At 43.1% G+C, this 26,673-nt stretch overlaps 1 protein-coding gene across 4 annotated transcripts in view; it reads left to right on the forward strand.

Moving 5' to 3' along the window:
• Positions 1-967: 967 nt before the first annotated feature.
• Positions 968-26,673, forward strand: part of ARHGEF9 (Cdc42 guanine nucleotide exchange factor 9) — a 156,286-nt gene continuing 130,580 nt past the window's right edge. For 3 of the 4 annotated variants that reach the window (XM_025213793.1, XM_006032115.2, XM_006032114.2), the window contains exon 1: positions 968-1,073. In XM_025213793.1, coding sequence (XP_025069578.1) covers positions 1,008-1,073 — 66 coding nt within the window. In that variant the 5' untranslated portion in view covers positions 968-1,007. Of the gene's footprint in view, positions 1,074-1,161; positions 1,180-26,673 lie in introns of those variants that run through there. The other variant, XM_025213794.1, reaches the window with a different exon arrangement.

Here is a 26,673-nt window from a genome sequence, read left to right on the forward strand (position 1 = left end):
AGATGGTGGTTTAGTGCCTCTTGCAGTCACTTTTATTAATGGCTGGCTTCTTCAAAGATAACTGGATACCCATGTGATTGATACTGCTGCTAGGATGGTCATCTTAACTACTGCTAATCAGTTCTTAGGTAGCTTTTCACAGAAAGTTACTTTCCATGCTCCTTGTTTTTTTTCTGAAGTGTTTCATGTGTGAAACAGGCACAAGAAGCCAGTCCTATCTTTAAAGTCTTGTCTAACTTTTTTCATTTAAAAAAAAAAAATGGTTCTGACAATTTGTCACATTGGCTTAGCCTGCCATATCGTGGGCAGTGATGTGTTAGGAAGGAAAAGCTAAAGTATTTTGATGAAAGATCAAGTCAACTCATTAAATGGTTTCTGAATATCTCCTGTGTTGACCTCAGTTCATGCAGATATCGCACCACTAATCCAGCTCTGTTGTCTCAAGGAGAGATTTTGGAAGTGCCAAGAGAATTGGAGGTTTTCAGTGCAAGCTCTGAAGTGGATTTGCTGGATGTTTGTTTTTTGCTGTGGAGACATTTTGTCAGTTTTGCTTGAATCAAGGTCTTTATTGCATGTGGGTTTTTTTTACTCTCTGTGGAGGAGGGGAGTGTTATTCAGGCATTTTCATAGCTATATTCAGGGGGAGAAGATGGAGGGAAAAATTAGAATAGGAGCCACTGCACCACAAAGCATTCTGTGCTGCATGTTGTTTGGCTTAAAAATAAAATGCATAGAGGGCTGACTTCAGATGCGTCCTCTTTTTGTGTTTCCTTTTACCAGACAAATACTTAATTCTTTTACCTTCTTGCTGCTGACAGATCAGCTGTGAGAGCAACGCAAGATAATGTGCTTCTATTTTTATATCACATGCTAATGAGGCTGAGGCTAAAATCAGCTCCTGCATGATTGGCCAAAGCAGGGTAGGATACATACTGACAAGGAACAGAGGGAGGAAGGGAGGGTGAGATGCTGAATGGTTTGCAGTGTATGTGTGCAAATCAGAAGAGATGTTTTGTGCAATTAAGGCCCTCTTGAAATGCAAGAAATCCAAAGGAAAAAGAAGGATTTTTCAGGTGAGGTCATCTCTAGAGAGTGGTCTGGTTCTCTGAGGAGCTGAGAGCATGCAGGAGTAAGCGCTCTGCTGGTTCTATGGACCTCTGAACCAGGCCCCGGGTTTTGGTATGTAGTTTCTTGATTCTTGACTTCTCAGACTAGCCATTGAGTAGGGTGTTATGCGACAGACTCCTACCCTGCATGGTTCCTATTCATGAACATCCACAGAGTCTCCCCAGTTGTCTGTAGTGTGGCCTGTCTAAGTTGGCAGAATTGTGCATAACCACAATCACAATCTGACATAGTCATCTATAGCGATGTGGTCACATTCTGCCTGCAAATGATGCTGTGATGATAAGCATGGTCCAAGAACCGAAATAGCACAAGGGAACTGAGGATTTGTAAATGCTGTACTGGTCGGGAAGCTGCCCTGGCAGCAGGGATTCTCAGGGGAGAGCAGATAATAGTATGGTGACTGAGATCTAGTCCATATTGAAGCCTTAATCATAATCATTGTATTTGGAACCCAGATACTAGTGACTGACAGTTCAGAAATACCTTAACTGGATGCAGTGAACGAGCTAAGGAGTTATTCAGAATCAGCTAAGGCTGGTGATTATGGTTCAGGTGAAATCAAAACTTAGTGCTTTTCTGAATGACTTAGTCTCTCAGGTGCTACCCTGCTCTGCCTTCTGCCAGATTTTGATGGGATGTTTTCAAGCAATTTTAGCCCCAGACAGCAGAAAACTTGGTCTTGTGAAATGTCCACTAATTGGGGCCAGATTGCCCTGACAGTTAGCCTTGCAAAATTTTGTTTGCAGCTGAACTGGAATAGATAGTACATTTTGGATCTAATGTGAAAAAACCACATAAGCAGGTCGGCTCAAATGTGAACTGACTCAATTCTAAGGAACTCTCTGATTTGTAGTTTTGCTTTTTCACTTCTATATAATGGAAAGAGGATGTCCAGCATCTAGTACTGCTGGGTGGCTTTGCTAATTTGCTAAGTTGTGGTGCTGTGGTTCACTGGATATATAAAAGATCTTAATTTTATTGGTGGAAGCACAGGAAGGGGAAAGTGCTGTGTAACTTATAAATAGAATGGCTTTCAATTTGGACAAGCTTTTCACAGCTAATGCAGCCTAATCCAAAGAGACATCTTGGTTTTGACTAACCTGATGGATTTACTACCTGTGGAGCAGGAATACCCTAGTTTATATTTTAGCTATGATTATGTATAGGATGCACATCCAAGAGAATCCAGTAGCTATGTGGATGCTGTTGATTGTACCACTGATAGAGACAAAAAACCTGGAGGACCAATGAGAAAAGTCACTGAAAAGCAATGTGCACATTTGCAAAGTGACCCTTATAATAAAAAAGGTCTGTGTAGCTTTTTGTAAGTAGTGAATCCTCCTATCACAAAGCACCCAACTGAGGAGTTCTGCAGAACAAAATGGCTAGGAGAAAGATGCTTCATAGCAGACATCTGGGTGGGCTGGTCAAAAAGGCTCAGAATGGGAAGTGAAATACGGATCGTTTCCATCATAATGTCAGCAGTGAGTCTAAATGCATCCCTGTTTGATGGTTGCTGGAAATTGTTAACATCTGTGTACCCCTTCTGCCAGGCACTGGACAGCAGTAACAAGGGCTAGGTTCAGATTTAGGGGTTTTACACCAACTTTTCAAATGGAACTCCAGCCCCCACCCAGAATGCACTGAGAGAGTGCATTTTTACTGGCTGTTCCAACAGCAGCAGATTTCCCCACTTGCAAGCAAATCTTAAAGTAAAACGGGGTGGGGGAGTGGTGCTGGTAAGCGATGCTAGGATGCAATGCTAGGAAGCAATGGTCTGGCTGGCACCTCCATGAGCTACCACCAATCCCCTGCACCACAAGCGGTCACAGCTGTTCCTCTACCAGTCCTCTAGGTTTCTCTGCAATCCTTGCTCTTTTAGGGGATGACTTCAGTGATAGGTTCAGAGATATTCATCACTTTTTAGCAATAGGAAGCATCAGACTTTCTCTAACCCACCATGGGGGTTATGCTTATAAGTACTTCTCTTTGAGTTGATGAGCCACAAGATCATCTGGGAAACACCTTCTGACTGGAATCTCTCCTATTCCTCATACACACCAACTTTCCCCTAAGGCTGAGGGCCACCCCACTGCAGACCTCTGCACAGCTCAGTGGGGGTTGCCCCATCAGTGACCATTGTATTACTTTGCATTAACACCGTCTGTATGCCTACAAAGTTCATAGATTTAGAAGGGATGGCTGATGGACACAAATCTGACCTACCTGTCCTTGTCACTTTAACCCCGGACAGTGAACCCAGGCCCACAAACAGTGAAAATAGGTGCAAGTAGCCTCCCCGCCCCACAACATGCATACAAAGGAGGGTATGGGGGTAAAGAATACACACAGTTACCATTATAGAACACAACTATAGTCAAACATGCAGAACATAAGCAGGGTTACATCTGCTTGGTGGTCTGTGGACCTAGAGTGATGATCTCAGCTAAGTTCCCACTGGATAGGTACCCACACCACCAAAATCATCATCATCAGAAGTCACAGTATTAAGGCCAAAGTGTGAATGACCATGGAGACTAAGCTGTCCCTGATCCCAGGAGGAGTGTTTGTTAGGGCAGCTTGTAGGTTGGCATGGAGGGAGGCTTGTTTTGTTTTTGTCCAGGCTGCTGTAGATGTTAGAGGACATCATTGTCTAGGATGGACAATCCAGCATGACATAAATGATGGAAATAGAAGGAAAAATTCAGAGTATGCTGCAGCAATCAAAACCACTCAGGTCAAATGCATGCTTCCCATACAGGAAGTCTGGGTGTACTAAACATGAAAACCATGTGTTGAACGTTAAAAGAAAGGGACAAGTAGGCAGGATGCACAAAATGCATCATGGTTACTTTCCTCATCACACTTATATTAGATTTTTCAAGGACTAATAGGACTTGTGGCAGGTCACTTTAGCTTCCCAGAAGAAGTAGCTGCATCCAAAGAGTTGAAATATCATAGAACAAGGGGAAAGTAGAAAAGAATGATGGCATAAAGGAGTTATTCTTCACTCCTTGATAGAATAAATGGTGAACTCCTCACACAAAAAAACATTTAACCTGACAACTGGAAAAAATACTTAGTACGAGAAGTCTGATGAAAGTTAATGGCTGAAGCTTGGTTAGTTCACTGTGGGCATATCCACACATGCCCTTGACTGCACATTTGGTACTGCACAGTCATTTAGTATTTGCTTTAGAAAGTACTAAATGACTGTGCAGTACCCTCCAGTTCCCCGCGCAGTCCTGGTGCCATGGTTATTTTTAGACACTATGTCGCCATAGCGATGAGCTGTGGCAACATAGCTCATTGCTGTGGTGACATTAGCATTGGCATCATAGTTGTGCATTCCAATGCTACGTTGCCATAGCGATGAGCTACGTCACTGTAGCTCATTGCTATGGCGATGTAGCTTCACATGTAGATGCACCCAGTGAATTGAAATTTAAATCTAATACACTGGAAATCCCTGATTATGGCTGTCTAAAAGGATTATAACGAAACATCTAAGAAAAGACATTTTTTTCTATAAGTTTTTGGTTGGTCTCTGGAATGAATAGAAATGTATTTCCCTGTTCTAGAATTCTGTAAGATATTTCAAAGAAGCTGGAAAAATATTGACTTCAGGTATTGATTTCTGTGAGGTTTAGATTAATTTCTTCAGAGACTTATTACATTTTATAGAATCTTAATAGTTTAATAATATCAAAGTTTATAGGTTGGGGGCTTTTTTTGGTGGGGGGTTGGAAAGTCAGAAATCTCACAGGAAATGTTGTGTTCATAGTAGTCCTACATTTTTACTTGGGGTATTATTAGAGCCTGTACATTTGTAGTGATGTAACTAGGTTGTTGAGGTTTTTTTTCTTCTTGACCTTCAAAAAGATTCAGTTTGAGTCTGTGGAGAAAGTAGAGTTGGATTCTTATTTTGTCTGAACTAGTTGTCCAGAACTGTGACAAGAATGTGAAATGTGTGAACTCCCTTAGTAAAAATATCATACTGGTATTATTTTGGTTTTGTAAAGGTTTGGCACAATCTAGTTTACAGTGCAGTTATAAAAATGTTTGGAGCCATTATACCAGGGCTGCAAACAGATGTCACATTTATCCTAGGACAAAATGCAAGTGTACAGCCATCCATGTCCACTGTCCTGAGATAAATCCTAAAACACTTTCCCAAATAAGAAGTAGTAGCAGTTTATCCTAGGATATTCCAAAGTGTATCTATACACTTATCCTGGGATTGCATCTTTGAATCAATGTAATGAAAGCATCACTCAGCTACTCACCAAACCCTAATTAGAAGGATGATATGTGTACATGCTAATCCCAGGATATTTTTGTTCCAGGACAAACACAGGCACAACTTATCCAGGGACGAATGTGACATCTATTCCTAGCCTAGAATATAGTAGAATCCTAATTATTGAAGAGCTTTAAAGGCTACCAAAAAATTCTTTGGATAACTAGAAGTGCCTCTTAGCCACTTCTGCCAGGTATAGGTAGCCAGTTGGCATCTACAAGTCCAGCCAGTTCAGTAGGACAAGAATGCATTGTGCTGATCTAAAGTGAAGACTCGGTACTAAAGCATTCTAGCTGAGAAGCTGAAGTCCAAATGTAGGGAAACCAGCTAACTGTCTGTCTGTCTTAAATTAAAGAGAAAATAATCATGGTTGAGATAGAGGGTCAACAAATCTAGGCTCTTTAGCACAGTAGTGTTTCCCCTCCTAAGAACAAACCCAGCATTTTTATTCCCAAATGAAATTCCCTGAATTCACTGTACTAGGTCACCAGTTCCATGGCATCTGAAACACACTGATTTGGGTGTGTATTCAGACTTTGTATAGGGTGTTGCTAAATCTCTGTGGGTCCCTCTAGATTGCTCCCAGGAGTACTGCTCTTGATCATGCCTCTCCCACCTTGCTCCCACTCTACACATGCCAGCCCTAGAAATGATGGAGTGAAACTGAGCTGAGGAATGCCACCTTACCATCACTTAAAGGCCTGCCAGGGACAAAGATTTCAGAAGGAGCAGGGAAGGGTGCTCCCAGAATAGCTTTGCTACCTCATATCTGGGCTTGGCATGTGTGGCGTAGGAGTGGATAAGCAGGATGTGCTTGAGAAACAGCACCCTGGAGAGTGTCATGGAGGCGGCACAGACCTCCCCCGTGTTTTGCAGTGTAAGGGCAGTTCCTTGTATATGCACATCTCAGTGACATTTGGCAAAGTGGCCAGAAGAAATGTTAACACGCATCTTTAATGAGTGGAGTTTCACTGGCAAAATAAGAACACGGCTGCCCTTCAGAGAGATCAGATGGGCTTTTTGAGAAGATGGAGCACAAGTTCCTTTAGAGAGCCTGCCATGTGATTTGATTCCCCCCAAGGCCACCCAGCACTGAGGCATTACTCCTTGTGGGCAGAGGCAGTGATCACCTGGGGCACCTGCTGTACCTAGGGGCAGTGGCAACTTCTGATTGCCACCATGTCGCTGCTTGATTGTGCAGCTGTGGTGGCAGCAGTCTCCTCTCTGTCCCGAAGATGGTGCCCAGGACACCTGCCCCTGTCATCCCACCCTAGTTACACTGCTGCTTGTGAGTATTTAGCTAGTATTAAGCAGCCCTCAAGATCATACTAGTAATGACTACTCAGTAGTGAGAGCTTTGTCAAGGAAGGACTATAGAAATCCATTTTTTTACTCTGCAAATGAGAGAGATTGCCAGTTCAGAACTGGAATCGTGTTACCGCTTCTTAGCAACTTCTAAGACAGTGTGTAAAACAATTGCAGAATGGGAGTTAGTTGGTCAAACCTTCCTTCCTGATTGGGGCACTTATAATTCTATATAGGGCATGTATTGTGAGGGATTCACATGGCCTTGAGAGGTGAGGAAGAAAGGTGAGATCACTTATGAAGTCTCTTCTATTTCCATTTCTCAAGCCTGTGATTCTAATGCTTTTGCCAGATAAGCATAAAAAAACATGACCTGACATGATGCCTTTATATTGGAACGAGAAGTGTTGCTCTGAGAGGGGTCATTAGAACCACCCCGTGCCCCAAGGTAAATCATCCAAGCTGGCAAATTGGTTCCTTCTGTGGATCCTGCAGATTAGCAGAGCAAACTCTAAATGCCAGATCATAATGTGGAGATGAATTCTTAGCCTTTTGGATGGAAATTTTCCTGGGCATTTGCAAATGAGGAGAAAAAAGTTTAAAAAAAAAAATCTGCTGATCTGGCTATTTGTGCAGTTGTCTGAGTTAGTGGGCAGCAAAAGGGAACTCGGGCAGCCATCAGAGAACTAACAGATGAGGTTATTAGTGCAGTGAACTCCTCAGGATGGTGATGGAAAGGGGAGGAAGATGGAGGTGAAGATCAAACTATCCTGCAGCTGGTCTCAGTCAAATTACTCTGAATTCCTGTTGTCTTTGTGGATGTGCTTTTGGACTCTGGCACGTTAAGTCAAGGAGATGCTAACATGTTTGCCAAGCAACATGCCTCTCAACCATCCACCCAAACTTTTCCCAACCTTTACCCTTTTTTTTTGTGGCTTTTTCATGGTATTTTCCTAGTTCAATAATATGCTAGTCCTCCTTGTATGCTGCACTATTCCCTAGTCTCTCCACTGGTGGTGGCTAAGACCAGTCTTTGCTCCCAAAGATAAACTGTTTGCTATACTGTATCATTAGCACAGCAAAAGGAGGCAAACAAAGAAGATTGCTTTAATTTTACTGAGAAGCTGAAGTCCCGCCCTCTAACTCCTTACGGAAGTCCCTCTCCTTGACCCCAGAAGTACTCCTTTCAGCAAAGGGTTTTGCTCTCTTGGAACCAGAAAAATACCAAATTATATTCTAAAAATTGAACATCTACAACATTCATTCATTTGATTTCAAAAAATATTTTTTTTCCCGGTTTACATGTGTTTGTGTAGTGTACATACAGGTGATTGCACAATAGCTTAAAATGAAGTCTTACTCTTGTATATTGTGGGGGGTGTGGGCATGGGGGTGGGTATAGGTTTGTGGGGGGTCTGTGGGTATGAGGGTGTGGGTGTGTGGGGGGAGTTTGGGGGGTGAATAGGTGTGGGGAGGGTGGGGTGAGGGACCATGTGGGTGTGTGTGGTATGTGGGGTGTGGGTTGATATGGAGTTTGTGGGGAATTGTATAGGGGGAGGGTGGCTGGGATATGTGAGGGGGTGTGGGAATGGGGGTCTGTGTGTATGGTAGTGCGAGGTGGGGTGTGGGTGCATGTACATGGTGGGGTGTGCCTGTGGGACTTGCCCTACAAACACACACACACACTCTGTCCTTCCTTCCCTCATTGCATGCACATGCACGCGCGCACGCACACACACACACACACTCTCACTCTCTCTCTCTCTCTCTCTCTCTCCCCTGCCTCCCCCCCTTACTTGAATTTCCCTCCAGTGCAGGGAGGTAGCAACAGCCCTAGGGTTCCAGGCCACAAGGCTCTGCTGGGAAGAGACTTCTAGGTGGGGATGGAGGGGGCTGGGGGTAGGGCAGTGCTGGGCTGGCCTTCCTGCTGGGTCCTGCTAGCTTCCTGTGGGTCCTACTGATGCTGGCTCCTGTTATCTTTGACAGGAAGCCAGGAGCAGATAAATATTTATTTTCTAAATTTTTTAGGGGCCCCATGGGCTGGATAAAATGGCCTGGTGGGCTGGATCTGGCCTGCAGGCCGTATTTTGTCCTCCCCGGAATAGATTAATAGATTCATAGACATTAGGGGCTGGGAGGGACCTCATGAGATCAGAGTCCAGCCCCCCAGAGGCAGGAAGTGTGCAGGGATCAGATGATCCATGACCCCCGCAAGATAAGCATCCAAATGCCATTTGAATGAGTCCAGAGTAGGTGCTTGCACCACCTCTGGGGTGAGTCTGTTCCAGACCCTGCACACTCGGACCATAAAGAAGCTTTTCCTTATATCCAGTCTAAATCGACCTTCCAGAAGTTTGTGGCTGTTAGATCATGTTATCCCTTGGGGAGGCCCTAGTGCTCAACTGTGCTCCCAGATCCTGGTGCCACCCCCCTTATAGGCTGCCACCAAGTCCCCCACGAGCCTTCTCTTCTCCAGGCTGAAAAGTCTCATGTCCCTCAGTCTCTCCTCATAAGGCTTGCTATCTTGGCCTTTGATCATGTGGGTGGCTCTCCTGTGGACTCTCTCAAGCTTTTGCATGTCTCTCTTGAAGTGGGGGGCCCAAAACTGGACACAGTACTTCAGCTGAGACCTCACTAAGATCAAGTAGAGTGGGAGGTTGATGTCCTTGGTTTTGCTTGAGATGCATCGGTGGATGCATGCTAGATTTTGGTTTGCTTTGCTGGCCGTGGCACCGCATTGGTGGTTCATGTTCATTTTGTGGTCAATCAAGACTCCCAAGTCTCTTTCAGTCATGGTACTATTGAGCGTAGCACTGCCAAGCCTATAAGTATGATGCTGGTTTTTCCTCTCAAGATGGAGCACCCTGCACTTCTCTGCATTAAATGCCATCAGGTTTAGCTCTGCCCACCTTGCAAGCCTGTCTAGGTCACCCTGTATCCTTAACCAGTTCTCCAGTGCGACCACCTTCCCCCATAGTTTAGTGTTGTCCATGAACTTTGCCAGTCCGCATCTGATGCCCGAATCCAGATCATTAATGAAAATGTTGAAGATTACTGGCCCGAGTACTGAGCCCTGAGGGACACCACAAGTCACTTTCTGCCATGTTGATTTGCTCCAATCAACCAGTATTCTTTGGGTCCAACCCCGGAGCCAGTTCCCCAGCCATTGGATCATGAGATGGACGAGGCCGCAGTTTTCTAGCTTAGCCATGAGGGCATCCTGGGACCAAGTCAAAAGCCTTCTTGAAATCCAGATATATGACATCAACCTCATCTCCCTTGTCCATGCAATGCATCACCTGGTCATAGAAGGAGACAAGGTTGGTCAGGCAAGACCTTCCAGCAACAAAGCCATATTGGCTGGCACTCAGAAAGGTGGCTTCCATTAGCCTGCTGCTGATGGAACCCTTGATAATTTTCTCCAGGATCTTTCCAGAGATGGATGTCAGACTCATTGGTCTGTAATTCCCCGTGTCTTCCTTTCTTCCTTTCTTGAAGCTTGGGACCACACTGGCTCTTTTCCAATCCTCCGGTACCTTTCCCAAGTGCAATGAGTTCTCAAATATCTTCACCATAAGGCGTGCTATGATGTCTGCCAGCTCCTTCAGAACTCTCGGGTGCATACCATCTGGGCCCACAGACTTGTGGATGTTGAATCTTTTGAAGTGTTCCATCATTTGATCTATGTCAATTGTGGGCCGATCTCCCACCCCCTGGATGCTTTGCATCCTATCTGACAGTGACCCTTTTGGACAGGTGGAAGACTGACACAAAGTAATCGTTTAGGAGTTTTGCCTTTTCCTGAGCATCAGTTGTCAGCTGACCCATTTGATTTAGAAGGGGTCCAATGTTGCCTTTGTTCTTCCTCCGACTTCCTACGTGTCTGAAGAAGGACTTTTTGTTGTCCTTGATTCCCGTGGCTAGCCTGAGTTCAGTGTCTGCCTTGGTTTTTCTGATCCACTCTCTACAGGTGTGGGCTAGTGTTGCATAGACCTTCTTGGTGATGACTCCCATTTTCCATCTAGCGTAGGCCTCTCTTTTTATCTTCAGGAGGTCCAAAAGTTCCATATTGAGGCAAAGGGGCGTCCCAGCTCACAGTTTGCATTTCCTTTGGGATGGTGATGGTGATTGTCCTTGGGGATGGTGATGGTGATTGAGCCATTATTTCTTCTTGTACACACTCACACATACACGTAGATATGCATGCATATATAAAACCTAATACACATTTTTCATAATAATTCTGCTTGGAAATTATCAAAGCAACAAAAGCTACAGGTGTTACAGCAAAATGTAGCCACTAAGTGCATTTTACACGTGCTCTGGGAGACTTGCTAATTAAAAGCACCCCATCATTACATGTATCATTACCTGCACTGAAAAAATGGTGGTGGGGCACTTTGAACCAAAGCTCGTTTGACAAACTTTAGTTCAAAACACCCCTGCCACCATTTTTCAGTGCGGGGACGCTGATGCACGTGATGCTGGAGTCGTTAATTTCTGCACCCCAACAGACTTGATTAATCAAGTCTGTTTTGACACGCTGCAGTTGCAGTGCATCAGGTTCCCTACATGTTTATAGGAGCCATAACATTTTCTAGTGATATCACTGAATAGGGAAGAATTTGATACAGGACTGAAAAGGAGGAGTAAACTCTCCACAGGTTTTAATAAAAGAATTACCCTGATGTATAACCCTCAGCCTCCCCTAGTTTTGAATGTAAAATGTCCCTTGGGCCTGGCTCAATCTGTTGATGTTTCCAGCAGTGAGAACTGGGAAGGAAGAGGTAGCAAACTGAGCTATCATGCCAACAATAGCTGTTGGGCTCTGCAGCAGCAGAACCAGAAGCGCGATAGCTTTGGGAAGTAGTGTTGCTCTTATTTCACTGCTCTTGTGCTTGATTAGAAAGAACAAAAATCCATCTGGCAGAGAGCTGATAGATCTGCTCCAGTGTTTGCAGAGGTTGTAATCATTAGTAGCAATGGGCAACGGTGCTTAAAAATAATCAGAAGAAATCTCCCCAGTGCAAAGTCCAATATAAGGAAGACTGTTGAGATAAAAATAACATAATTAAAAAGAAAAAGACCTTGTGGCCGCCTCTACACGTGCGCTTAACTATGGAGTAGACTAATTCGCTTCTGAGTAAAGTATCACCATCTACACACGCGACATTATTAGGCCACAGTATCTTGCAGCAGGGTAATTAACTGCACATGGAAATGCTCCACCAGGGAGTAGTTTACTCTAGCTCAAATTGCTCCAGAGTTTATTGCTTCAAATGAATTGTATGTGTAGATGCACCCAGTGTTTCTAACAGCAACTTCATGTACCCAGCTTGAAAGTGTTTTTAAAATCTACTGTGTTTTTCACTGTTTATGGTGTGTGCTTGCCTTTTTTGCATTTCACTAGGCTTGGAGAGTGTGCCTACTTGTAGCCAATTTAATTTTGCTATTTTTTAGTTTCACTTTTAAGATAGATTCCTTAATATCTGTCTGAGAAACAAAGGATTTTTGTGTGCACTATGTCAGAACAGGGACCAGGATTTTTAGTGTTCTATATGTGACTTTAAACAATACATTTGATTTTTCTCTGTTGATTAGTTTGCCCATATGTACAAGAAGCATAATATTTCATAGATACCTGTATTTCTTTCAAGGTATATAACTACTACAGTGTGACTTACTTAATTAGGTTGATGTCTTCAGTGGTCTGCTCTGGTACATATGTTAATTACATTTGACTCCTTAAATGGTAAGAGGTAAATTTGGAATCAGATGTACTTTTTAAGACCATTTTTACTATAGCAAAGAGTCATACATAGAAAAACAGAACATTTTAGGCTGTGCTGAGCTTGTGGAGCAATCTGTTTTAGACCATAAGGCAGCATTTTTCAAAATGTTGATACCAGAGGCACACCTCTTTTCTGGATTAAAATTAATAGCACACTTCACTCATTGGTCTGTGAGTCAGACCTAGTCCTTGGATCCAATCCAGCCCAACCAGAACCCCATCTCACTGCCAAGGGCCAGCCTAGCTGGGGCCCAAACCAGCCCCTGTTTAGCAGCACACTTTCTTTGGTCTCATAGCACACTCTTTGGATATCACTGTCCTAAGGGTATTTCATTAAATATTGCCAGTGCACCCATTTCCTGCATTCCTTCAGAACGAATATGCACAAAGATCCTTTTGCTTTTTCAAGTGAAAATGAGTGCGTGAAAATGAGTGCATGAAAATGCAGCATTTTGCACTAGCAAAATGGTGTTTAAATGATAACCAAGATAACAAGCTTTTAGAACGAACAATAAATAGAGAGGGGAGATAAGGAGGCAATTTGGCTACAATGCCATCAGTATGCAGCTGACACACCAAGTCTCATTTTCTTCAGACTTGGGTGGTATGATGCCTGGGCTTCCCTGTGGCTGCCTGAGACTAGGATTTGGGTGAGAATGAGCTAGCTCAGCCTCATACAAGACAGAGAATGGACTACACTTTGGGGCAGGATCATGAGGTATTTATGTACCCTTAATCTAGGAGGTTTGCAAGCCAGCTCTGGTCTAGCACAGTTCCTGTTCTCAGCTACTCCAGTGTAAAGCTGGGTAACTTCTTTCTCTTGCACAGAACCAGCAGACCTGCTCCAGGTTTATCCTTATGTTGCTGAGAGCTGAGTCTGCCTATGCCCCAAATCCTACATGCCTCTTACCTGATCCATACTCTAGCATCTGTGACTTTTTCTTTTGGGTCCTGGACAAGAAAGGCACTTTTTACAGATCTGTGTAATATAAATGTCAGTGGGTGCAAATAGGAGGTGGAGGACTAAATGAAAGGGCCATTCTGCTTGACATTCTGATTGACCTGCTTAATTTTCTTCTACTATTCCATTATCACCTGGCTTTTTCCATGTCTCTGACAAGCGCTTGTGTTCCTTGTCTCCCTCAGTTGTTTGGTGCTGGGCAGTGGAGGAAACTGTCTAATTACAGTATTGCCTGAGGACTGCTATTCAGATCAGGTATGGGATGAAAATTCCCTACTACTGAATAAGGCTACATCAATTTTTTCCAACTTAAGTGCTTTCTAGAATTGCATCAATGGCATGAATATGGAAGAGCTAAGAGAAGTGCTACATATTTGGAGCAATAAGCTGGTTTTGTAATGAGGTTTTTTATTAGGCAAGGAAGAAAGCATCTTTATTTATGCAGATCCAGGAAACCCAACCTAGAAGCCGAGAGAGACCAGAGCAGTGTCTGAGCCAGGTTATTAAATTGGATTGAGTGTCAAAATGCAATTTTAAACTCTATCACAGTCTCTGTTTAAAATAACAAATGTGTTTCTTTGTTTTAACCCCTGACTCTCTTTTCCCCAACTCTTCGTTTAGGCTAGTGCCTGCTCTCAGCCACTCCAAGGTAAACCTGGGTAACTTCTTGTAGCACAGAGCCAGTAGACCTGCTCCAGATTTATCCCTGTGTTGCCGAGATCTGAGTCTGCCCTGTGGATACATTCAGACTCTGCAGCTAATTTATCTCTTACCAGGAAGAACCATATATTTATTTTTATCTGTGGAAACCACTAGGCAAAGTTATTATTGCAAATAAAATGAGAGTAAAACCCATGTCACTGTATTTTAGTTATGAGCAAATGAATTATAACAATATGCCTACACACATGCCTATGCTCACACTGTGCACCACCAATACTATATGCAAACCTATGCAAACACCTATACTCAAGAACACACAGCCAGGCAAGATATGTTTTGCCTGAGTGTATAGGCATGGGCATGAGCATGTGTGTAGGCATACTGTTGTAATTCATTTGCTCATAACTAAAATACAGTGGCATTGTTTTTACTCTCCTTTTATTTGCAATGGGAGAATATAGTTTAGATTGGACACACATTAGGTGGTTACCTAAGCACAAATCTTCCTTAGACTCCAAATGGCCTCCCCCACCTCCCTCCATTCTCTATCTCTTTAGCATACCAAGAAGGGAAGAGAGCCCAGCCTCACCCTGGGACCAGAAGGCTGGATTCCAGTCTTACACTGGTATAATTCAGGAATAATTCCATTACGGTTTATGACGTTACACTGGTTTTCAGTGGTGCAAATTGGAGAAGAAAACCTTTAAAAGCTTCCCTCTGTTCTCAATCAACATTACAAGGCATTTTGAAAAAGTGAAGTTCTTTGTGATACAGTAGCTAGGACATTTCATATCTTTTCTGTGCGTCTCTCTTCTTTTAATGACTTGTTTAGTTTATAGAATTTTGTAGTGCTGGATTTTAACAAGCCAGGCAGTTTTCAGCCTAGAGCTGTATATTTAATTATTTATTTAGCATTGCAGATGTACATTGTGTGTTAGAAAACATAGACTAAGATGAAACGTCTGCCCCAAAGATCTGAGAGTTTAATTCAGACTAAGGCAGGGAACAAATGGGGTATAAGGTTCTTACATCTGAGTAACCTATCCCTAAGTTTAAGGAATTCTCATAGGAAGTTCTGGCTTTCTCACTATTGCTTCCTCAGTTCTTCTTGGGTCATTTCTGCAGAAAGTTAAGAGGAAAAAGTTGCCAGATTTTGTTTTATGGGGATATCAGACTAAAAGGCACCAGATGGGTCATCAAAATCTTTGTGAATCCATGGGCCTGTAATGAGGATTCTAGATTAATTCTAGATTCACGATTCTAGATTCATTCTAGTACAATGTAGTAAAGTAGATATTAATGATTACAAATTAAGTGTTAGAAAGCCCAGGGAAGGCTAGTTGTCCTATCTAATTTTGATCATTTGAGGACCACAATGAACAGTGTGCCTGCCCTATGCTCACATGAGGAAGTTTGAGTAATATAGTCCTCTTTCCAAGGCCATCGCCTTCTAATTTACCAGGAATTTTGTGGGTTTTCAACCCAAGCAATGTATGAAGTGCAGTGGGGGAGATATTTTATCTCGGATATATCAAAAGTGATTCTGTCTAGGAGAAAGGCAGTGGAGTCTCAGTCTCTGGAAGCAGAAATGTTCTCTCTGTTAAGAAGACAAATGTTTTGAGAGCTCTTGGGGAAGCAGTTCAAGCTACCTCTGTCAAGTTCTTGCCAGCATGTCTGTACCTGTGCTGAAAGACAAACTCCTACCAGTAAAATGAGAGTTTATTCCCTACCCTATGTCCATTCATTCAGTGGCCTCTTTGCTGAATGGTGCCAATGAGAGAAGCAATTATGATGGTTGTTTTTGGACAGCCTCCTAATTGGAACTAGACTGAGAACCATCAATTCACTGAGTAGCTTGTGACTATCTCCAAGCTGGGCTTGGTTTGGATTTATTGCATCAGAGTTTCAGTTGGTGCTAATTGGCATAGTGGTGAGAGAATCTCCTACTCCAACCATCAACCCCCTTGATCTATCTATTCCCATATTTCAAAAGTTTTAAGGGGAAAAAATGTTACATTTTCATCTTGTGTGAAATAAAAGGGAGTGTGGTTTTGGTAATCATGCCTGTGAGGGATCAGTAGTTCACCATAGAGTCAAAAAACCTACAACGAAATCAATACTCCTCATTTTTGGCTGACAGCATCCTATGCTATTCCAGTCCTGTGTAGAGGCTGCCAGTCATGATTCAAATGCTTGGTTCTAACGCAGACCAATATCCATTGGGACGCAAGGTGCGATCCGGCAATTCACTATCCCTTGTGACTAGAAATAGTCTTCTTCACACCCGAGTCTGTAATTTCAGTTGCTCTTTACAATTCACGGGAGCCTTAAAGTCTAGATCACCCTGATGTCCAATCTTGACTCAACTCTTGTTCTTGTTATGCTTATGACCTTTCCAGAAGCTCTGAATTATTTAACAGTAAAAAGGAATCACTTGAAAAGCATCAGCCTGTGAAGGGAAGTTTCTCAAGCTTTTAGCACTAGTCACAAGCATGTTCCCTAGAGCTTGGAGGATATTTTGGGAAGAATGCTTCCATACTATGAAAGGGGTTTTAAAAGGTGTAGAAAATGTTTCCATCCTGTTTTAAAGACAAAGTTAATAAGAAGTTTATATCAGATGAGGAAAAAATGTAGGATTATTGATAGAACCATGGCAAGTCACACTGATGTCTGGCAGCAGGTTCTTGTACAAGCTTTCATTTTACACCAGTTTTTGTAGGCTCAGTCAGCTCAATAATGAATCGCTGTTAACTTTATTAAACTCACCACAGATGTACAATGATGTGATCCTGGTAGTCTTCTGCAGGTCAAAATTGAGGTGGACCGGGAAAGAGAATTTAAGTCGTTTAAGTCTGAATATCAATGGGAGAGCTCTTGGTATGTGGACTCTGCCCTGGAGCAGTAGGGCAGGCTGTAAATTGGAACTAAGGTGTTTCCCTGTAGCTATGTAGAAAAGCTTTCTGCCACAGTAGGTATCACTTCCGTTAAAGCCATTTGAGGATTTGCCATTGTATTCATGAGAAACAGGTTTATGTCCTTTTCCACCCAATTGTGTCATGAGCACCACACTTTTAGGAAGGAAAGAAAAAGGGAAGAAAGGCAAAACAGAACTGTTGGCTACAACTATCAGAGCCAAAAGTTTTACCAGGCAGTGTCATTGTGGCTGTATTTAGCACAATCCATTCAATTGGTTGTATCTGAACTTTTGATCTCTTATTTCTTTTTGCGTTTTAGAGTTCTTGGTAGCCCAAAATATTCTCTCTCTGCTGTTTTAGAGGCATAGCTGGAAAACAGATATGGCTCAAGAAATTGGTTTGGGAATATGGTAAATAAGGAATTGGTTGTGCTGGTGAGGAATTGGTCCTACCTTTTTCAGTCTTAATGCTGAAATGCAAAGCAAAGGTTTGCCTTTGTGTCATAGTACACTGGTCATGCCTTTGTTTGACTACTGTTGGAGAGAAGGAATTGGCTAGTTATTCTTTAGTGCATTGTTATTTGTTATCCTACCTCAAGATTTCTGTGAAGTTCAGTAATTTTTGGAGATAGATATGTACATTTTGATAACTCACATGAACTTTAGCTCCAAATCCCAGACAAGCCTGATTTAGTTTGGTTCTTTCTATTGTCCAGGAATGGAAGCTACTGTAGGATTTCTGCAAACCAGGCTGCCTGGAAGCTACTGAACTATTGTGAAAATGGCACCTCTCTCTAGGAATGATTTACAAAACAGCCAACTCTAATGGCATATTCAGCTGGTTCTGTGTCAGAAGAGTCTGGGTTTGAGGAAGGTTGGAAACTCCTGGGAACACCCCTGTATCGTCATCTGAACTGAACTGCCTATAATAGGGGTGTGCGAAGTGGGCCCTATTCGATTTGGATTCAGATGTGGCCCGAGTCAAGAGCAGTGATTCGATTAGTTGATTTGGATCACTGTCCCTGATTCGATTTGGCCAATCCAAATCTGAAGATTCGATGCTGATTTGACAATCAGCAGTTCGGACACAGACAGCTTTAAATGTTTTTTCTACATACCTCGAGGTACCAGCGCGGCTCATGAATCCTGCAGTGCTGGGGCACATGGAGCATTCCTTAGGAATGCAAGGGAGGTCCCCATGTGCTCAGCAGTGAACCCAGAAGTGGACTGGAAGTAGTTTCCAGACCCAGGAGGCACCAGGCTCCTGTGGGGGATGTGGGGGGTGGGGGGGAGGGGGATTTGGACATCGACACAACTTTAAAAGTTTTTTCTACATAGCTCGAGGTACCAGCACGACTTGTGATCGCTGCAATGCTGGGGCAGATGGAATGTCCCGCAGGAGTGCGGGGGGGCCCTCCACATCCTCGGCGGTGAACCTAGATGTAGACCGGAAGTACTTCTGGTCCACTTCTGGGTCTGCCGGGGAGTGGGCTGAGGGGCACCCCACCCTAGCTCAGCAATTGGCCACATGGGAACCCTGGGTGCCCCCACCCAGACCCAGGAGGCACCAGTCACTGAGCCCGGGGGGGGGGGGGGAGGATGTGGCTTGGCAGTGCCCCTCTGGGCCTGCTGGCCTGCTGCCAAGTGTGCTGGGGAGCCCCGCGTGCTTCTGTGGGACACTCCATGTGCCCCAGCATCACAGCGTTCATGAACCGCCTGCTACCTACCGGTATGTAGAAAAAGCATTTAAAGCTGTGTCTATGTCTGAATCTCTGAATCTTTCTGAATCTCTCCAGATTGATTTGGAGGGTTCCAATTTGATTTGGAGAGATTAAAGGGTCCTCTGATTCGATTCGGATTCGGAGATTTGGCCACCAAATAAGGCCATATCTCCGCCAAATCGAATCAGGGACCAAAGCTTCGCACAGCCCTACTGCCTAACCTTCTAAGGTTCTCTTTTATCACCTAAACACTCTTAAAATCTGTGCTCAATAAAAGCAAGTTTTGCTTCATTTGAGACCTTAGGAATTGGCAACTACCATTCCACTTGCTGTACTGATCCAGGCTGTGGTTTACCAGTAGAGCTAATTCTGTCACATTCACTAGTGTTGCTTAGTTTCTATAACAAAAACTTGGCTAGATGACACACAGGGGGGAAAAAAACTATCATTATTGATACATTAACCTGGCACTGTATGAAATATTCTGAATATGTTCCCTGAAAGTACATAACATCAGTGTGATCTCAGTTACTCATGTGTAGAACTATTAAGGAAAAAAAGATATTTTTAAATTATTTCCACTCAAAATGGATCCATTGTTAGCTATTTTAAAAGTGTTTGCATTATTTTAAATAAAACTTGTAAAGAATCTTAATTAAGCATTATTGAAATGATTAAGAAATATTTTGGTTTGTGTTTGATAAATTAAAGGTTTTCACAGGCATTTCAGTATTCTCAGTAACAATTATAACAATGTAAATGAAAACAAAAGGCATAGAATGTTAAAGTTTTAAACTTAAAAAACCCCAGAAAACAAAGATACCTTTAAAAAATCCAGCCAGATTTTTTGCTTGTTTTTGCTAAAAAAAAAATCATTGTATGCAGGAGAGATACAAAACTCTAAAACTCTTGGTTCAGAGGTGATACCTTTTATTAGACCAACTAAAAGTAGCAAAAATTATTTTTTGCAAGCTTTTGGGCACGCACACCCTTCTTCAGACTGAGGAGAAATCAAAGATTGTACATGTCCTCTTGGGTAGAAAATAAATTGTATGACTATATGCAGGAAATAGTAACAGCAAGAGATGACCAGAATATGAAATCCTAGGTTTTGACCTATCCTTGGCAGGTTTCAGAGAATGTTCAAAACAGGATCCAAATTTCACAGCTTGGCCCTGTTCACACTGTGAACGTGGCCATGGAAACACTAACAGAAGTAAATCAGGAGTGTGAAAAATGGCAGCTTTCCTATCTCTGCTAGGGATGAGTCACAAAACTAAGATTCTGATAAGATGTGGTAATTAAACATCCTTTAGCACTTTGGCCGGGAGTCTGGGTGTTAAGTTGCAGTGTCCTGGCCAAATTCTTACTCTAGAATTACATTTCACCTCCCTGAATTCCCCCTCCTGCAGGTTTAATTGGATGTAGCCATGGTTAGCAAACTTTTTCATAGCATGAACCACAATGTAATGGAATCTGTTAGATTTGTGATTATGAGACCTGCCTCTCCTCCCATTGAGAGCCACATAATATTTCTGGAATACATGCAGCAATTACTTACATGCAAATGCAGCATTAGGGATATAACAAATATATTTTAGCTGTCTTTTAATGAGATTTCACTGCTAGAAACAGGGAGAGTCAGTGCCACGTGACCAGCCATCTCTCTGCAGAGTACCACCAAGTTCTCTGAGCACTGGCCATGTTCCACGGCTGGCTATCTGAGAACCACTGATACCTCCAATTCCTGCCTCAGACCTTTGTGCAGCATTGCTGTGAGCTGTTAAAGAGTTGCCGTGTTCTGTCCTAGAGGGGGGTGCATTTTAGTGAAGAGAAGAAATGCAATTCAGGGCTGATCCTGCTGTTAGCAAAATTCCTGGTGATGTCAGTGGGAATCCTGCCTGTGTAAAGACTGCAGGATGATACTGCAAAGCACTTTGGGTTGAACATGCTCAATAACTATCAGATGTTATCGTGGATATGACTGTCCTCTGCTGATATTACTGCCCTTTTTAAATGCTACACGTATTTCATCACAGAAAGGGCCCACCATCCTTGGCTATTGAATAGATTATTATTGTTGTTGTTATTTTTATATTTGAAACAGATTAATATTACATTTAATTCCTTCTCCATTTAATGTTCTTGCTCTGTCAGTGCCACACTTCAGGGCAATGGAATTATCACACAGCTGTAAGGATTGCTGGAGAGTAGGGCTGTACAAAGCGTCAGGAGCTGATTCGATTTGGGGGGAGATTCGGCTTGATTCAGCGACTGAATCTCTGAATCTGAATCAAACCGGGAGACCAATAAAAAGGTCAGAATCAATTCAAAGCTCTCCAAATATTTCAGAAAAGGTTCGGAGAGCTTTGGAGATTCAGGCAGTCCCCGCTTGCTGCCGCAGGGAACTGGACCCAGACTCCGTGCTGGTAAGTAGAGGGCAGGGAGTGGGGGGGCTGGAGGAGGGAGGGGTCCCCTACCAGGAGGAGGGAGGGAGACCCCCACCAGGTCTCATACCCTGCCTGCTCTCCTGCCCCCTCCACCCCCCATGGCTGCCCTGCCCAGCCCCAGCTCCCAGCTCTTAAAAAAAGCCAAAAAACCCCAAACTCACTGGCTGCTGTAGTGGCCGTTGGGACTTCTGGGGGCTTGTGGCAAAGCCCCCCATGCAGTGCGGGGCAGTAGGGATCACCCCCCCCCCAAAACCTGGCAGCAGCTGGGGAGTGTGGGCTTTTTTTTTTTTTAAAGACCCGGGGGCTGGGGCTGGGCAGGGAAGCCATGCCCCCCAAAACCTGGCAGCAGCTGGTGAGTGTGGGCTTTTTTTTTTTTTAAAGAGCCTGGAGCTGGGGCCAGGCAGAGCAGCCATTGGCGAGGCTTGGAGACTGGGCAGGGGATGGGGCCTGTCTGATTTGGAGATTCGGCCAATTCAGGACAGTGATTCGAATCAAATCGAATCGCTGTCCCTGGAATCAGCCGAATCCGAAGTGATTACTAGCCGCTTCAGACAGGCCTACTGGAGAGGACCATTGGAGTTAAAGCATACAGAGTTATGAGTGGAATACTGATGTTCGGTGCCCACATTTGTGGGGAGGGATAGTATCAGTATCTGTCCTGAATATCATGCCTTGGTCATCCAGAGATCACAGAACCATCGTAGGAGCCAGTACCCTCACAAATACATTTGCCTACCCCCAGTCCTATACAAGTAAAAATGCTCCTGGGACCTGGCATTGGTGCTTCCCTTCACTCCCACATGCCCTCCTGATATGTTAAAAAATGTCTTGGGATAATGTTAAAAGCAAAGGTCCAATCTGCATTCCCTTTAAGTGAAATTCTCAAGTTCAAAAGTGCCAAAACAATCAAAATGCTTTTGCCAATGTGCCCAGAATAGCACTGAGATAAACAGAAAGCAGCAGCAGGAAGGAGAGAGGGATTTGGGAAATGGGAGGACAGGGTGGATTAAGAAAGCAAATGCAGCAAAATGAAGATGGTGCAGTTCACACACTGCAGAGCACCTCAACCAGCTAAACCTGTAGGAGAGCAAGATCCTCAAAGGTAGAAAAGGAAAAAAAGGTGATTTCTGGGAAATTAGTTCTGGGTCAGTCCAGAGTGTGGAGATCTTCAGTTTGCTTCTGATAAGCTTTCAAAATCTCAAGGTTCCCTGGCATTAGGCCCTGATTTAGGAAACCAAACCCTATGTTATAGGTATCATTTAATCAAATAATTTCCTAAGAAGAGGTAGGCTTCAGCATGTTTCCTTAATTTTGGAGCCACTGTTTCTGTTTGGGTGAAGATCAAGATGGAGAAATATTAAGAACATATTTTCTTTTGAAATGTCTAATATATCCTGTTTCTGCTGATGCCTGAATACTTCAAGAATATTCTTTTCTCTGTAACAAATCTGTGCTCCCGTAGGAGTTTCACCATTGCAGCTGTGTTGCACAGCAAGGCCACTCAGAAATTCACAGTGACAGGAAGGAGAGCTCTATCATGTTGTTTCTTCAAAGCACAGTGTGGGCAAAGAACCCATGGGGAGAATCTCTATTTGCCATTTGCCCTAGTACAAGGCCTATGACACACTTTTGAGCAGTTCTGATTTCATCCAGTAGAGAGCAGCAATGAATATGTAGGGAGAGGGGGAAAGGGGAGGGGAGAGCACATGCATGCATCCCCACACATGGAAGTAAATATATTACTGTGATTTGCTTAGCCTCTGCTTTTCAGCTGGACTGAAACCAGCAAATGGAGAAGGAGAAAATTGTGGCAGGGGGAGGGAAGAGGAGCCCCAAGCTTTCTAAACCATGCCTTTAAAAAAGAATTGCATGGGACAAATTACTGCTGAAGTCAGGAAAGTATTGGGATGGAGTCTGAGGTTTAAAGCAGTTAAGCAATTTGGTTGGTGATGCCAAAAAAAAGCCTCAACTTTCGTAGTCACTATGTAGCAATGATTCGGCTACTGGGCTTTATCTGGCAGAAGGATAAAGAAGCTGGGACTTTTACTGGCTTTCCTGAAGCCTACGAATTATATGACAAAACTTCTCTTCTGTGGGCTCTGGGGATCAGAGTTTCTACTGTGGAAAGTCAGCCTAACAAGAAACCTATGGCAAACAGGACCATGAATGATGTCTGTGAACACCAACAGTAAAGTGATAAGAAGCTGAATGAGAGGTCAGCTTTTGAGACATGATTGCCATTCTCCAAAAATTCACCTATAGGATGTTTTCTCAAAGAAGCATGCCAATGTGTGCTTGGCTCTTTATTTGGCAGCTGCAGTTATTCATCTTAAGCCTGCAAATGCATATTGCTCCCAGGATACATGCAGAAGGGTGCAAAGCTACAAATTTCACTGGTGCTTATATTTAGGCCTCCTTCCCCTACTGTTCATGAGCCACGCACTCATGGAATGAGGGTCATTATCTGGATGGACATAGCATTGCTGTCTTCTTTTCAGCTAGGAAACATGATCTGGGAAACAGTTTATCTCCACATTAGGCTTAGAACACCAGGTCAGACTATTTCTGTTCCATTGTGCAGCCATTACCATGCCACACCAACCTAACCAGAACCCCAACTACAGACGATACATGTATTAATTTTAGAAAACAGTGTTTCCACAAGAAATGAACAACTTATTCCATTACTGTTGTGTGTGGTGCAAAGGGCTTTCCCACAAGTTCTACTAATGCACAAACAATGACTAAAGTTGCAGTAGGTTATATTGCAGACTCCTTTTTCTGGATATACTGTAAAACTTGACTGTATATTTTCAACTAGTGCTACTTAAGGGCCTGATCTTATAATATATATAAGATCCAATATCAATAGCAATAAGATCAATATTTCCATAATTTGCAATACTTCCATTGGCTTAAATGGCTGCTGAGACAAGACCTAAAAAGTTATTTGTGGAGCTATATTCCTAAGGCCTGTAAATAAGTAATGGAAAACTGATTACTTTTTGTCTTTTAGAGAGGGAATGATTCTTGATGTATTTCAGAAGCAATGAGTGCTAAGTAAGAAGGATGGAAAAATCTGAGATCCACTTGCAAAAATAGCAGGAAGACAAAAGCACTTCAGTGTAGTGACCTGGAAGGAAACTAGGGAGTTATTGTGGAAAATTGCCCTGAGCTTTTAGATGCACTGTGTGTACTTTCAGTAAAGAAAGCACACAGGAGGCTCTTGGTGCCAGGAGAGATGAGAAACAGAGGGAAGGTGGTATCTTTATTACTAGAGCGGTAGGCTTGACTGTACTTCCGCAGTGTGCTCTGTATACAAAAGTGTTGTGACAAAGAACTGTGCTTCAGACCACTCTGAATACCAGAACTCTGGATGCTGCAGAACTGGGAGCATTGGGTAGTTGTATACTAAAGTAACTCTCTGCCACAGTGGGCATGTCTACACATGCATTTACTGTGCAGTAACTTATGGCTCAGTAAGCAGTTTTTAGATCAGCATCTATACGTCTAGTGTTACAGCACAGTAATACTGTGTATGCACCACCTTGGGAGTAAAGTTACTCCCAAGTCAATCCACACAAACAGAATTACTGCACAGTAAGGCATCTACACATGTTGTACTGCGCAGTAGCTACTCAAGAGTAAATTTGCTTCCTGCATCAGGAAGGTACCAAATTTACTCCCAAGTCACATAAGTCACCATACTCACTATGCAGTATGGGTGTACATGCGTAGACACATGCCCATACTGCACAGTAATTTTTGGTTACAGTGTAGTAACGGTGCATGTGTAGATGCAACCAGTCATCGTTTCTTGTTTCATACATGTATGAGCATGTACAATTCTTATAACAAGACTTATTCTTCTCTCAGAGTCCACGATGCAGTGTACAGTAGTAATACAGTGTTACTGATAGCCTTTGCTATGCATATTTTACAGAATTATTCAGTCCTGATTTGAACTTCCCATTTTGGTTCTCTAACCGCTACTCCAAGGAGACTGTTTTCCAGCCTATGCTTAAATTTGAGTGCACGTCCTCTGGAGAAAGGCTTGCTATTCTGACACACTGTTAGTAAAGCACCTACCACCTCTTCTGATTGCAGCCTTTGGTGCTGCTGAAATACAAATAAAAGCTGCTACTACCTATCTTGCTGTCAGGTTTTTTTTCCCTGGATAGTCCATTTAAATTCTTTCCTTCCTTCATTTTATGCCATCATTACACCTTCAGTGCTGCCCTAAACAATACCTCTTCTCTGCAAACATTCCTAGCCTAATATCACCTCCCTCATAATTGTAGTGAGCCGATTTTTTAGCACTGCCCTCATATAATAATCCCTCCAGGCCTCCAGTCAGATTTATTGCACTCTGTTTCCCCTCCACACTGTCAATGTCTGTCAGAAATGAGGCTTGCAAACCTGAATATAGGTTTAGTGTCAGTCAAGCAATGCAGGAAGGAGGATTATCTCCCTCTGCAGCAGTGTGTTGCCTCATTGTAGGCAACCTGGGAAACCTCACTGGATTTTGTTGGTTTTGTTGCCATGTTGCATTTTAGACTTGTGCCTGATTGCTGTCCACCATTGTACTTGTGCCAACTTCAGCACCTCTGCTCTCTCTGCTGTTGAGTGCAAATTTTGGGATGTATTAATTCACTTGTCTTTTGCCTTTGGTTTCTGAGGCTTCCTTTTTGTCTAATGTCTCTGTCCTCAGCAACGTTGGCAATTTTTCCTGTTTAGTGTCATCTGCAAGTACTATTAATGAGTTATTTCCCCCCTCTCCCAGATCATTAATGAAGATGTAAAGAAAGACAGCAATTAGCTCCGGCCCCTGTCTTAATTTGCGGGGCAGCTTCTCCCAATTGGATGTGCTGTTGTTAATCCTAGCCCTGAGTTTTTGGTTCTTCTTTGTTTTTTGGTTCAACTGAACCTGTGATTAAAGTCACCTAATAGTGTTTCTGCTTGGAAGGGAGCCATATCTTTTGCTCCTTCACATTGCTGCAGACATGACACTATCCTGCCAGACAGTAGCACTGTTTAGGTACCTTGTTTGTACTATATTGGGTGTGAAGAAGCGGGGCTACAGACTTCAAATGAGCAAGTTTTCTCTCAGGATTTCTCACATTTCCAAAACTGAGTTTAAGCACCCGTGAACTTGCATTCAAATATTATGGCTTGGCTCCCTGTCACTTATTTTATTGTTTTAAGAGTGCCCAAAGCATCCTGGATGCTTTACATCCTGGTATGCTTTATGTACAGCCTTCCACAATGAGGCTTCCATCAAAGTAGTGAGTCAAACCAAAGCCTCAGAACCAAACTGGATACTCCCATCTGAATCTGAATTTCACATCTAAGCTTTTCTTTGGTCAAACATATAAAGGTCCTTTGGAAGTTGGCAGGGAAGAGAAGAGGGGTTCAATTTCATAGTAGTTTGACCTAATAT

The sequence above is a fragment of the Alligator sinensis genome, unplaced genomic scaffold (genome assembly GCF_000455745.1).
Source record: "Alligator sinensis unplaced genomic scaffold, ASM45574v1 scaffold626_1, whole genome shotgun sequence".
NCBI classification, from domain to species: Eukaryota; Metazoa; Chordata; order Crocodylia; family Alligatoridae; genus Alligator; species Alligator sinensis.